Raw genomic sequence first — 15,051 nt, 5'->3', positions numbered from 1 at the left:
ACATTTGAGGCATAATGCATTTTACCACAGAAAAATTCCCGTTCTTTTATGAGGGAAAAACAGTTACAGTAATAGACCAAACCTGCCTGTCACAGCTAGAATCGACGTCTAAAAGACTAATTGCTAATAAATATTGTGTCACCCATGTTGTTGATAGAGCCTATTGAAGCCAGAACACGCTATAATTTGTCAGTCAAGTTTAAAATGTTAGCTTTAGTGGGAGGAAATCTCAAGCAAGCAGGGACACAACACAAATCATTCAAAGTGGTAATATTTTATAAGGAAACTTTATGTGTGCATGTGAAATTCACTTTTCATCTCGAGACAGAAAGCAGTTTTTGCAAATTTCCAGTACAGCAGATAACGTTTGATATTAAAGAGTACAAAAGAAAAAAAAATCAGAATTCCAAATGCTTTTATTCAACTTTGCGGATGCAAGAGCAGGCTTTTGGTCCAAGTCTGTTCAAATCTTCTGAATCCCACCTGCCCGCAAACCTATTCCCTCCCTCTACCCTTAATTTGTCCTCGCTTGAATTCAACACTTTCGATTGCAAATCACCCCCGCCATTCCTTACAGAGCATGGTTGGTATTGGATACATGATTGCATAGATTTGTTAAACAGTAATTTAATTTTAATTAAGACATAATGGAATGTTCATTAAGACTTCAGCTCTCCCTCTCCTTCCCCCTACACCTCCAGAGCTGTACATTGGGTCCCTGCCCCTCCCTGTAGAAAGAGAAAAACTAGTGTACAACAAAAGGAAAGAAAAAATGAGTGGGAGAAAGAGCAACCTGCAACTACCAGGCACATTTGTACTTATTTCTGACTATATAAAATTCTCTTTTCGACTGTCGATTCAGCAGCTGTGTAGTCATAGGCTTTAGTGGAGGGGTCACTACAAGGCTACGCTTCACATCGCCACTGAAGCTCCTACATGGACATTCAGTAATATTTGGAAAAACAAGTAGAGATGGATGCCAGGTGGACATTAGTTACAGTTAATAAATCTTTAAGGAACACGTCTATTTGAGTCGGGGAGTCGATAAGAGAATGCTGTATGGGTATTTTTCCGTAGATTGATTCTTCAACCCCTCAAAAAACACAGACCTGTAGCTCCTCGAACCTGCCTACAGTACTCCGCAGGGGTGAAACTGCTCATTTTATAATCTTTGCTAATGACCTGAAGCGCCGTGTGACTGCCATGGGTATTCCGGCAATTCTGTGTACTGGAAAACAAGTATGTACAGCGTAGAATCCCACCAACTCAAAATTGCTGGAGAGGAGAGAAATAAAATGGGAGGCGTAAGCTGAGGTTAGACTTTTAAAGAGTTCCATCGATCCAGCAAAATGGGTTAAGAGGGCATGTCACAAATCACTCGAGTCATTCTGTCCATTTTCCTACGATATACAGCCTCACTATATTATTCCAAACATAACATATTCCAACCCCAAACCGAACCTCCCACCCCACCAACTCTAGCAAGAAAACGACAAAATTAAAACAAAGAAAATAGTTAACTGAAAAAGCTTGTGCCCTCCCAACCGGGGTAGAGGGTGCAGGTTAAGTGTCTAGGCATAGACTGAGCCAAAGCGGATTCTTTAAGCTCTCTTTAGTTCCATCCCAGAACAAACGAATAGATTTAAATCATATTTTTCTCATTTATTTTAACATCAACGGTCTTTACAGGTCACTGCTGGTGAGAAATCACTCGAAAGTTGGAGAAAACATCCATGTGATTTGAAGAGGAAACGGAAGAAGATTAAAGAACCTGAGCTGTAGCTACAGTCCAAAGCCACTCGCCCTCTTTCCCTTGACACTGAACCTGCATCTTAAACTTCTTTCCTTCTATCCTACAACTTTCCTTAAGCTCTCCAAGACTGACATGTTTTACACAGAATCAAAAGGTCATCTCTCAATGCGTGGCAAGCTTCGTCAACAGTTATTCGCTCTTCCCATAATGCCATGGTTACCCCCTTCCCCCAAACATCTATCCCCCCCCCTCCCCCTCAGGTGTGCTATGAAGTCCCGTTTCCAACACTCTTAAATATCTTCCTCAGGAGCACTGATCTCTTTAAGGACTGGATGGTTGAGAGAAAGACAGATGCGGCTCCATCCAGCGCTCTCATCTATCTAGTCTGTGAGAAGATCAGCGCTGATGCAGGAGAGAGAGCTGCTCCGGAGTTCTGGAGTTGCTGCTTAGAGATCACTCTCCCCGTACAGGGCGGTGGAGAAGGACATGTAGTCAAGAGCACCCTTCACCGCGTCAGGGCCTGCGTATGGTGCCATTCGGGCAATGCAGTACTCTGCCTGGTCAGGAGGAAGCTCACGCCTCAGCTCCTCGGCTGTGATGTAGTTCTGAAATGGAGAAGAGACGGGACAGGTTACTTTGGAAACTTCGGACACTCTTAGGCGGACACCCTGACATGCCCCTTCTTACCTTGTCTCCGGCTAGGATCTTGAATGACGCAATGACCTGGTCTGCGGTGTCTGTGTCGGTTGTTTCCCTTGACATGAAGTCGATGAAGGCCTGGAAGGTCACTGCTCCGCTGTTGTTGGGGTCAACAATGCCCATAATACGAGCAAATTCAGCTTCACCCTGAAGAACAGAGGTTAGAGATTAACCCAGATAAACCAGCGCAAGGGATAAAACCAGACCACAAATTTTTAGACGGCATTTAATTTGAAGCAAATGAAATCGAGGCTGTGAGAAATAGAAGTACAATTGGTTCAATGTGTCGATCTAAAGGCATAAAATGACAGTTCCGTCTTCATTTACTCACCCTCATGTCAGCGAACATAAAGTGAGCTAAACCGAAATTGCTTGACGCGTGAGAACAAACCTCATTGGTTCTTACAGAAGCTCAAACGTGCTGCGTAACCACGAATGAACCTCATTGGTTCTTGCAGAAGCTCAAACGTGCTGCGTAACACGAGAATGAACCTCATTGGTTCTTTCAGAAGCTCAAACGTGCTGCGTAACACGAGAATGAACCTCATTGGTTCTTTCGGAAGCTCAAACATGCTGCGTAACACGAGAATGAACCTCATTGGTTCTTGCAGAAGCTCAAACAGGCTGCGTAACACGAGAATGAACCTCATTGGTTCTTGCAGAAGCTCAAACAGGCTGCGTAACACGAGAATGAACCTCATTGGTTCTTTCGGAAGCTCAAACATGCTGCGTAACACGAGAATGAACCTCATTGGTTCTTTCGGAAGCTCAAACGTGCTGCGTAACACGAGAATGAACCTCATTGGTTCTTTCGGAAGCTCAAACATGCTGCGTAACACGAGAATGAACCTCATTGGTTCTTGCAGAAGCTCAAACGTGCTGCGTAACACGAGAATGAACCTCATTGGTTCTTTCGGAAGCTCAAACATGCTGCGTAACACGAGAATTAACCTCATTGGTTCTTGCAGAAGCACAAACATGCTGCGTAACACGAGAATTAACCTCATTGGTTCTTGTGGTAGCTCAAACGAACCTCATTGGTTCTCGCCGTCAAGCGAACATGCTTGATTTTCCATTTAACACAAATGATGTGTGAGTTATGAATGTTTATATGTGAATAAAAGCCTAAATTCAATCTGTTCATCACAAAGTGATCAAGTCTCTTCAGAACATGGACAATTCATATGGATTTGTTTTACGATCTCTTTATGAACTTTTTGAAGCGTCAAAGTGGTAGTTGCGTAGCGGTCAACGGAGGGACAGAAATTTCTAAGATTTCATCAAAAACATCTTCATTTGTGTTCCAAATATGAACGAAAGTCGTGTGTTCGGTAGGACATGAGGGTAATTAATGACAGAATGTTCATTTTTGGGTAACTAGACTTCTTTCAGTTGTGCCACCTGCATTTTAACATCAGAGCACATTGTAGTCCAACCCATTGAACACAGATTTACTCTAGCCCCATTTTCATGTGTGTCAAGTTAAATATAGCATCAGCCTTGACTAAGGACTATTAGAATCTATTCAGTAATCGCTTTTATTTTACAGATCTTACCTTAAAATGTAGGTAAAATATATAAAAAGTAGCCAATGACACCAGACAAAAAGATACATTTTAACAGCAAGCAAAAGCAGGACTTGAGGAGAAACTGAGATTGAGAAAGGAGGTAGCAGTACCAGGCTGTTCCCAGTGGAAATGAGCAGTGCGCGGAAATCATCGCTGTCCATTATCCCTGTGCGCTTCTACAGCTCGCAAAGGGAAGGATGAGAAAAGAAGCGGGAAGGAAGCATGTGGAAAGCAGAGATTTTGGGGAGACGGAGAGGTTGTACACGAACAGAAGTGAAGGTAACAGAGGGAGAGGAATCAGAGTGTGTTTGTAGAGAAAATGAGGAAGAGGAGGAGGAGGGAAATTATGGCAAGGACAAGTGAAAAAAAAGAAAACAGAGGAAGCAGTGAGAAACATTAAAAATAAAAGCAAAAACCTTAGCTGACCTGCAGTGGGCATCATTTCAAGCAGCATCACAACAGGTGAGTGAGGGAGTTAGTGAGTGATGGAATGAATGAGTGGCGCGGCGCAAAGACACACACACGCACGCACGCACACGGCAGCCATCATAAAACCTTTCTTCTCTGGCTGTGCTCATACCTGTTTGTCGGTTTCTACGTCGTAACCCAGACTGATCAAACAAGCCTTGAACTCCTCAGCCTGCAAGACACCACTGTGGTCCTGTGGTGAGCCAATCACGCAAGGGGCCACAGTGGATGGACCAATCAGAGCATGCAGATGAGGATTGATGATACCAGTACACAATGACATTGCAGCATGTGTGGGATGAAGGCAGTGGCATGACAAAAAAAAAAGATGGAGACAAAAGATTGTGGATGTCAGACATATGAGCTGATGGTAAACAAGTCACATGACTAATGAAAACACACTTATGACAGTGAGTGATGATTCTCATGAATGTCAGACAAACCATTCAGCTTTCAGCTCATTATGAAAGCACTATATCATTTTTAACTTGGCCACATTTCTCCACTTTGGCATAAAACCCCCCCATTACTTCATTTCCACCAGAAGATATTTACATATTGGCTACAGGTGGCACACTTCAGGTCCCATTAGTGCCAGAATAAGTGGAGAAAATGGAGCAAATATTAACACAAGTTCAACCAAATCTTTAAACTGAGGTCTATTTTTATCATGCATCAATCACCCTGGAACTAAACACAGCCTTGACAAGCAGCACAAACTAAATCTTCCATATTCCTCTTTATTTGGACACTTTAATCCTCTGCCGTGTATTTTCAAATGGCCTGGTGCGAAGATCTCTTTGCTAACAGTTGCAAAAAACACACACACCCTATGCATATTAAAGCAATATTTCACTCAAAAATGATCACCATCTTGTCATTTCAAACATATGGGTTTCTTTGTTCTGTAGAAAACAAGACCTTAGGCTCTCAACTCTCATCAATCTTGGAAAATGAAGACGCATCTTGTCAGGTTTGACATTTTTTGAGTGAGCTATGCCTTTAATACACCGACCTTGATTGATATTCAACTCACAAATACTTATTCTTTGACCTTAATTAAGTAACTACTCCCATTTCAAACACTGAAAAACATGCTCTAGAGTTCCTGACCTTGTCGAAGTGATTGAAAGACGTGCGGTATTCGTGAAGCTGCTCCTGGCTGATGCCTTTAGCATCACGGGTCAGAATCTGGTTCTCGATCTCATTAATGGTGCGGGCAATTGTAGTAAGGAGTTGCTCCCAACCAACACGAAGGTGCTTTAGAGAAGAAAAAGGCATTAGATTAACTGATAAGTCTGGTGTGAATGCAAAATATGAATTATAAACACTCGACCTAAACATTACATCTGCGGTAGTTTCAACACGAACACTTTGAATATTTGCATTTGCATACCTCCATAGTGTAAGAAGTGTATTTGTTGTCAAATATAAGTGCTTCCTGAATGAGCTGATGGTCTCCCTCCAGTTGGTCGATGTTGGGTTTGTATTCGATGATGCTCTGCTCATACTGACGAAGGTGGGTCAGCTGATCTTCCAGCGTTCCATTCATCTCAATTGATATCCGCCCAATCTCCTACAAACATCATGCCATGGAGACACCAATTAATATTTTTCTTAACAAGAGAAGTAGAGCCCTGCACGGGCCTCAAAACTAGGCCCTAGCCCAGGCCTGGCCCGAGACGCTGAGGCCCTAGCCCGGCCCGTGTCCGACAGCTCATCAAAATTATCAGCCCGAGTCCGACTGGAGCCCGTGTTTTTTTTTATCCTCCCTATTACACATTAGTTGCAGCCATTAAAATAGTTCAGTTTTATTTTTAATGTCAAAGTAGTTATATTTCGTTTTGTTTCTTTATTAAGTTCATTTAGAAAAATGTTTGAAGCATTTTTTTGTTTGTTTTTTGTTTGCCGACAGCGAGTTAACCCAACGCTTTAGCCTCTCAAATCAACACTTGTCAAAGTAGTTAGGCTATATTTTGTTTCGTTTCTTTATTAAAGCTACACTGTGTAACTTTTTTAGTTTATTCTTAGCTAAAAACACTTCGTTCTTTCAAAAATATATGTGCTCATTAATGTATATTTACTTCTTTCAAATAATAAAGTATTCTCGTAAGTTTATAATATGCCATTGAAAATACATACGGTAATGGGTTCGAATGCAGGTCGCCATGTTGCCCCTCCGTCTTGAAAGTACATTAGCCAAAGAGGGACATACCCATGAATTCAAGCTTCGCCTTTCGCGTTTTTTTACACTCGATGGCACCGTGTCGAATGTGGACGAGGTCGAACTGGAAGCCATGTTGATCTTGGACTAAATCGGCCACCGTAGGAGTTAAAACTAAATCGGAATTGAGAGGAACAGAAACTAATGTTCACTGGATGGTCATATACCTTTTCACCGCTAGATGGGGGAAAATATCACACAGTGTAGCTTTAAGTTAAGTTAGAAAAATGTTTGAAGCATTTTTTTGTTTGTTTAGTTAAAGTTTTTGCTTTTTAAAGTGACGACCAAGCGGCCAGCGTCCGACAGCGAGTTAACCCAACGATTTAGCCTCTCAAATCAACACTTGACTTGTCTTGCTTATAAAATCCATATAAAACACTTTAAGCATCGTTTAAACGTTTAGCCTACTATCACCACCATCACAGTAAAAAGGCATTTTTGACAAGATGAGGCAGGCAGATCGCAACGGCGTGCGCAAACGAAACGGGCTACACAATCTAAACAAATAAAAAAAATAAAAAAGATGTTGGTTGTCTTACCTTACACCTCTCCGCGAAATTAATATAAATCCGATCTTCAATTCCCGTGCTATATGCACATTTAACGGAGTTCATGTCAACGAAAGCAACCGATATGAGCATTTTATTCATCAGCTCATTTCAACATCAAAGACCGCATTATGAGAACGAGCGACCTAAACACTGGTAAGAGCCTTTAGTCTCATTAGTTTTAATGAAGATGCTTGTGTTTTTGAGCATCTAAGACTTGACAGTTGCAGACTCGCGGTATCATGGTCTCATGTTGTTTCCACCAGCGCAGCACATCTCATTGTTTCTTTTATTTGTTGAATGTCTGAAATATAAAATGGAGGAGAAGCCTAAAAAGGCCCGAAGCCCGGCCCGCGTTTGTGGTATGACGGGAAAATTGGCCCGAAGCCTGGCCCTAGGGGGCGTAAAAAAGTCGGGGCCCGTCGGGCTCGGGCAGAAATGCAGGGCTCTAAAGAGAAGATCATCAAAGGAATAATAGAGAAATAATACCTCCATCTTATTTTGGATCCATGGTCCAATCATGTTGGCCTGGTTGGCAAACTGGCGTCTGAGATGGTCATTAGACTGCTGACGTGCGAGTTCTTCCTGAAGAGCCTGATCACGCTGTGGAACCAGTTGCTGCACCTGCACATAGATGGGAGATAACATCAATTCCTGCTTCAAGATCTATGGGTGCAGTTTTACAGATCAGTTGAGATTGCAGAGAAATATCTAACCTTCTCCCACTTCTTGTCAATGCTCTGAGGGGTGATGGAGGTGTAAGGATTGTTTCCAGCCAGTTTGATACCATTGTACTGTGCGATTTTCTGAACTTCAGCCTGGATGGCCTGGATAGCTTCCCGCTCTTTATTTGCCTCTGGAAGAGTTGATTTGAACTGCTCATGAGCCGTTATCAGTCCCTGCATAAAGAGAAAGGGTGAGTTAGGGAAAGGATTCTCACATCCAGCATTTGATTACTCCCTTACGCTAGTTCTGAAATGGATCCAAAGATACGAGCAATGAAATAAGAGTACCTGGATCTCCTCTATGTTGTGTACAATGAACATGTCCTGAAGGTCCTCCATGGCTCCCTCCATCCAGTTGTTGAACGGCGCCGCTCTCTTGGCGTACTCCAGGTAGAGCTCATCAATGGACTCCAGCTGTTTCTCTGTTCTCTGCAGAGCAGATGCACACACAGTCAGCATGATAAAATGCATGAATACGCCAGAAAGTGTCTCTCCAAGAATGCATGCGTACCTCAAGAGACTCTCTGCGGTTCTGTGTGAGGGAACCCAGAGCATCCCATTGCTCGCAGATCTTCTGACAGCGTGCATTGACGCTTGGGGAGTCGTAGTAGTCCAGCTCACTATAATACAGAAACAGTTTGAGCACAAACACTCCATTACGCTTTCCCAACTTTCACCCCCTACAGCAAGTTTAATTAACCCAAAATCTGTCATTATTTGTTGCTTTCTCACTTGAGCTCCTGTGCAATGGCGGCAATCTGCTCCACTCTGTCCTGGTGGGCAGCAAGGTCACTTTCGAATGCCTCATGCTTCTTCAGGAGAGCTTTGATCTCAGACAGAGTTGCGGTCTCATAATCCTTCTGTGTTAGCATGGCCTCCTTGCCTATACACAAACAAACATAGATCAATGTAGATCCATCTAGTTTTCGGATCACATGCCTGATCTTTAAGACTTCTGCTTAGCTCACAAGGCTCTGCATTCATGAAATCAAAACACTTCCAGAAATAATTGAAAGAGTTGTCAAAGAGGAGCCTCTCACGGTCTATTCAGTCCCTCCAGAAAAACGCGATTATGCGATCGCATGATTTAATGCATAATCAGCCAAAGTCTGCATATTTATGCGGGGGCCGCATTTTTTCAAATACGCCGCACTTTCGCTGCATAAATTGCCGATTTCCGTGTGCAAAATATGCGGGGCTAGCATGATTTCATAATCCCCACATTTTCGTTGCAAAAAAAGTCATATATATTAGCAGAAAGTTGAAAAATGTTCGTTTACTTCACACAAGAGCCGCCATTTCCCCCTATTGCCATGGGAACGTTTTGAAGTGAAGTAATTACCCGACACGAACGTCATCGAAAAGCTGCAAACCCCATGTGTAACAATAGATATCGGTGAAACCATGATGAAGCACGCAAATTCCCATTTGCCAACAAAAATAACAGCAAAAGACCGCGCAAAGCAGTTTCCCGGTGTGTTGACCGATTTCAAAACACTGATTCATAACGCTTCGAAGCTTCATGATGCTGTGAGTCGATTCAGCGGTTTGGATCGCCAAAAGTCACGTATTTCAGCAGTTTGACACGCGATCCGAATCATGAATCGACTCGCTGATTCATAACGCTTCGAAGCTTCATGATGCCGTGTTTTGAAATCGGTCATCACTATACAAGTCGTTATTTTGTTTTTTTTGCGCACAAAAACTATTCTCGTCGCTTCATAAAGTTATTGTAGAACCACTGTAGTGAGATGGACTTTGTAACGACGTCTTTAGTACCTTTTATGGGTCCTGAGAGTGTAAAGTGCATTGTGCCAATGGAGGCCTTTCTGAGCCATCGGATTTCAACTAAGGCCTAGTCCACACGTACACGGGTATTTTTATAACCAGAGTTTTTCCTCCTCCGTGTTCCGAAGATGAACGGAGGTCTTACGGGTGTCCAACGACATGAGGGGAACTCATTAATGACAGAATTTTCATTTTTGGGTGAACTAACTCTTTAAGAGATTGCACTTTGTGCATTGGAAGCACTCAAATGTCTGTTTTGTATAGCTACCTCTGTAAAACACGAAGTTATTTATTATTTTTTTCCGAAATGGTTGCATATTCCTTTTTGTAAAGCTACAGAACTTGTTTGACTCAATGTTTTGTAAATTTGAGCCATGTGTTTATTAAGGTCTTCAATAAAACAAGATGAGAACTTAAATATTCTGTGATGTAGTGTTTTTTTTCTCTTTTTCATCAAACCGCAGTTTTTGCAAGTTCCCGCAATTTCATCGCATAAAATTGCATAAATATCCCGCATTTTCCATTGCATTTTTTAAGAAAACGTGCCGCAAAATCAAGGATTTTCGCCCACAACAATAACACAAAAAAGCCGCATTTTTCTGGAAGGACTGTCTATTGAGAGCAATTGGTGTAATTAGTTAAGGTGAATGTGAAAAACTGGCAATACCATCTGTCCAGCTCTCATGGATGGCTGCTTTCTGACGGAACTTTTCTGCAAGATGGTCAAGTCTTTCCAAACGACGGATCTCATTCAGTAGCCACTCTTCATAGCCTTTCTCTGCCCCTTCCAGTTTATGCCAAGCACCATTAATATCCTAAAGACAAAGAAAACATATTAGCCAGGATTGAGCCAATGGTTTCAACCTGAAAGCCAACAATGACGAATATTACAGTGTTCAATGAGACACATGCTTAGCGACACAGCAAAAGCTATTCATTGCAAGTGTTATTATTAACTGAATTGTGCATGTATTATATGCGTTTCTTACCGACACCATGCGTCCCTCAGATGGCATAAAGGCTGGTCGGTTGCTCAGACGGAGTTTGGTCTGCAACGTGTTGAAGTTGATCTCTAGCTGACACTTCTCCTGAACTTTGGGTGGTTTGTGAACCCGGCGGTAATCGCGGAAATCTTCCAATTTCTGCTGCATTTCTGTCATGGTTTTCTCTGGAGCACGGTTTTCCAACCATGGGATTGTCCTACGAATCCACTCCAACAGCTACGAGGATAAAAATCATGCACCAAGAGAGTAAATGAATAGAGGTTCAATAGGAAACATTCTCCTCTCCAAGTAAAACACTGGGTAGTTTGTGTAGAAATAGGTTTATAGATGGTCAATTAGCCATTTAGACGCTTCAGGTTCCACTGCACATCTACGTCTACTTAAAGAACACACAAACGACAAGCTTAAATTGATTGAGACTCACATCGCTGGCCAGTTTCTCATAGTCCTCCATCAGGTGCTCGTTCTCCTGATTGACCGCCAACACCTTACAGATACGATTGGCTGCTGTCTCAGCCTATCACAGAACAAGACAGTTACAACCGTATTACATACAACATTTTCCATATATTCAAAAAAGGAAAGAAAAACAGAATACTGTTGACTACACAAATATATTCAGTAGTGTATACCATATGTTTTAAAGTAGTAAGATACAGTATACACAGTACACTTCAGTTAAGAAGTATGACAAATCTGTTTTTAGAACTGTAAATGTCAAGATGCTGCTTTAGTTTACACAAATGATCAAATATTTAATGGTTTTTGGTTTGGTGGGTTTAGCAAAAAAGTGGCTTAGAATTACATTCAAACACACGCAAATGATGTTTTGAGCACACAATGACACACAACTCCAAGTGTTGTAAGTTAATAATGTGCTATACATACAGTAACATGCGTAAAAATTAGGCAAATTAAATAAATATGAAGTTAAACATCAACATTACATACGTCACTTGGAAGCTAACTATTATACTAATTGACGTTCCATGCAAACACCAAAATTGGTTAGTTTCGAAAATGTGAAGTCTAGCTGCAAAATTTACATGCTAGTTGGAAAATCAAATTTGCATTCTCAATTTTTATACCACCACTGGAGGATCTCTTCATGGTTCTCTACAGCATTAACTAACACTGAAACACAGAAAGTGTTCAAAACGCTTGTGTAAAAGGCTAAAGGCACATTTAAACAATTATGATGAGACGTTTCTGGCTTCACTTCACATGGAAAAATAAATGAGGCGTTTCACATGTCTACTGTAGCATATGCAGCATCAAAACGTTACAGAAAAGTACTAATGTATAGGTGGGCTTGACTTAAAACAGGACATCTAAGAATCAAAGAAGTAACCTCAGTGTTTTAAAATGTAGGCTTTATGAAGTTTATTATAGTCAATTGCATTGTTATGTTCATATTTACGCTCGACATTGTCCTCGGCCGTGTTACAATCTTTATCACAGAGTGCAAATATAAAACATCAAACAATTAAATTCACCTATGCAGCATTAAAAGAAGGTTGTGAAAGACCAGTAAACCCATTGAGAGTATTAATGATAGCAGAAGAACCAATAGAAATAAACGTATATATAGATAAGGGTGATGGCAATGGTTTGGGTATAGTGAAGCCCAAAGCTGTGAAGAATCAAAACTGGCAAGTGTCCTCAACTCAAGTCACTTTCACACCTGGTTTAATTGGATTGGTTTTTGCATATATCCTAGATTATGAATGAAATTGGCTGTAAATCTGACATTCCTGTAATTGCCGACTGGACGCCTTCTTCATTTAAGACTAAATACTTGACTCAAAGTATGCATGCACTGGAATAAAAAAAATGGATCATAAAAACATGGCGTCCATCTTGCGTTTGTTTGAAATACCTAATCCAGAACAATTCAATGCCAAGCCAATGAAGTGGGAAGACCAGAAAGAATAAAAACGGTCTTCATCCTACTTGGTTATGTTTGTGAAGAGAATTTTGAAGTAGCTATTTTAATACGACACTATCAACCAATGTTATTCATGCTAGAACAGCTGACTGATATTGTTTTATTACCTTAAAGGTGCAGTGTGTGAATTTTAGCTCCATCTAGCACAGCAGTGAGGTTGTGAATTGCAATCACACACCGCTCAACCCCTCCCTTTCGAAGCATATAGAGAAGCTACGATGGCCTACACTGTCATCTGAGACAGCAGAGAGTAGCTAGCGCTCTGAAGAGCAGTTTATCCATTTAGGGCTACTGTAGAAACATGGCGGCGCAAAATGGCGACTTCACTATAAGGGGACCCGCTGTGTATGGAGATAGAAATGGCTCATTCTAAGGTAATAAAAACATAACGGTTCATTATGTAAGGCCTTTATACACCACTGAAAACATAGTTATGTATATTAGATTGCATTTCTGTCAATAGATCCTCATAAATACTACACACTGCACCTTTAAATGTGGACATTGGGGAACATTTACAGCCAGTCCTTGGCTCTTTGGAGCAAAATACAACAAACCAAAACGAGAAAACCAGGTATGAAAGCACCTTAAGAGTTTTCAGGGCCAGCAGTCAGGGGTCAAAGGTTTCTCACCTTCTGAGCACCTGAGAAGGCGTGATAGAAACAGGAGACGTAGGTCATAATAGCCTTCTCATCCGGCCGCAGAGTGCCCACGATATCTATAGCAATGCCAGCGGAAAAAAGAGAGAGATAGAGACAGCAGTGAAGCAAAGCAACCCAAAGCCTGTGTGTCCCCACTGAGAGAGCAGGGGATGGTTAAGCATTTTATGGGTTCCCCTATTGAAAGGGAAATGGGGGTTGAAATCCTGCGTTATAACCCTGGCAACCCGCAAAGTGAGAGAAAAAGCCAATCCGCTGTTGAGAAAGGAGTCGTAGGCCAGAGGAAGAGGGGTTAAGACACACACGCACGTGTGTCTTCACCGGGTTTTTCTAGTACTGGTGGAAAAAGCCATGCTAAAGAGGAGCTGCCGAAGGGTTAGGGGTCGTGGTGTACCTTCTGGGCTCCAGAAAAGGCATGGTAGAAACTGGACACATAGGTCATTATAGCTTTCTCATCTGGACGTGCTGTGTTCACAATGTCTGAAGGGAAACAAGAGTTATACACATGCACAAACAAGGATGCAGACGGGACGTATTCACACACGTACGTCGTCATGGAAAAAACAAATGGCTGAATCTCAATTCACAGGTGCGGGACATACTTTTGAGAAGGGCTGGGCTTTCTCAATGTCGTTTTTAATCAATGCCAATAACAATTGTTAAATCCCAAGAATAATTATTTTAGTCTACACTGTTTTCTGTTAACACGTGAACAAAATGTCACCAAACATCGCCTGTAGCGCGCAAGACGACTCACTAGTGTGCAGCTTTAAGGGAGATGTACTGTACATGATATATCAAACGAATCAAGATCGGAATCAAAGCTTGTGAATCGAAGTCGAATTGTGAAATTTGTCAATATCCTGTAGTAAGGTAGTGTGCCAGTATTGAGACATAAGTCACTGAACTGCTGCTTGATGCCAGATCTCATTGCTCTGTTACTCTTTGAGGTTGCATGCATGAATTAATTACTACTAAATTAATGTAAATTAAATACTAAAATATGTCTACTGCCCTACGACATAGTATATTAAAAATGTCAAATTAATAATACGCCCAAATTCGCAATATTCAACCACTAGCCATAGTGGCTGGTAAGCAAAAAAGTTAACGTCAAGCCCTGATTGTAGGTAATATTAGCTCAAAAAGAAAGTACAGATACAATCATATAAAAATCCTTCAGAAAGAGTTTACCATCCATCTAAGTCTATTTAGAAGGGATCGCGTCCAAATTGGGATTCAGCCATATACTCAGGGTTACAGAACAACACACACACACACAAATATCAATAAAACACGCTCCAGCAGCAGGTTGATCAGAGATCCTGGAGAAATCATGCTTGGGGGAGAACAACATAACGCTCAAGGATGTTACCATGGCAACACACTGTTTGTAGAAGACATTAAGTGTGGGTTTTTGTGTCGGAGACTCCTGGAAATGCAAGGCATGTGCTGACATGCACAAAACACACATACTTTAATAGAGCAGCTCATTCACTCTCTCTCGCACACACACACATCAAGCAGCCCAAAGCACGCACAACTGACTTCATACAGGCACAGACAGCTACACGAATAACAATTGATATGCAATGTGCAGTACAAAAACATGCTCGCACACACATCAACGCCCACACACACACACACACACACACACACACACAGAG

General features: G+C 41.6%; 1 protein-coding gene across 2 annotated transcripts in view; it reads right to left on the bottom strand.

The window, feature by feature from the left end:
- Window positions 1-256: 256 nt before the first annotated feature.
- actn4 (actinin, alpha 4) overlaps window positions 257-15,051 on the bottom strand; it is a 54,298-nt gene continuing 39,503 nt past the window's right edge. Inside the window, exons 8-21 of one of the 2 annotated variants that reach the window (XM_079822683.1) lie at window positions 13,358-13,443; window positions 11,202-11,294; window positions 10,763-10,993; window positions 10,441-10,588; window positions 8,718-8,868; window positions 8,497-8,605; window positions 8,274-8,414; window positions 7,977-8,159; window positions 7,750-7,884; window positions 5,885-6,064; window positions 5,602-5,748; window positions 4,601-4,681; window positions 2,441-2,599; window positions 257-2,358 (exon numbers count right to left, since the gene is read on the bottom strand). In XM_079822683.1, the coding sequence (XP_079678809.1) occupies window positions 2,200-2,358; window positions 2,441-2,599; window positions 4,601-4,681; window positions 5,602-5,748; window positions 5,885-6,064; window positions 7,750-7,884; window positions 7,977-8,159; window positions 8,274-8,414; window positions 8,497-8,605; window positions 8,718-8,868; window positions 10,441-10,588; window positions 10,763-10,993; window positions 11,202-11,294; window positions 13,358-13,443 (2,003 nt within the window). In that variant the 3' untranslated portion in view covers window positions 257-2,199. Of the gene's footprint in view, window positions 2,359-2,440; window positions 2,600-4,600; window positions 4,682-5,601; window positions 5,749-5,884; window positions 6,065-7,749; window positions 7,885-7,976; window positions 8,160-8,273; window positions 8,415-8,496; window positions 8,606-8,717; window positions 8,869-10,440; window positions 10,589-10,762; window positions 10,994-11,201; window positions 11,295-13,357; window positions 13,444-13,778; window positions 13,865-15,051 lie in introns of both variants that reach the window. The other variant, XM_079822682.1, reaches the window with a different exon arrangement.

Source organism: Gobio gobio (genome assembly GCF_949357685.1).
Source record: "Gobio gobio genome assembly, chromosome: 8".
Lineage (NCBI taxonomy): Eukaryota > Metazoa > Chordata > Actinopteri > Cypriniformes > Gobionidae > Gobio > Gobio gobio.
This window is presented reverse-complemented; position numbering and strand designations above follow the sequence as displayed.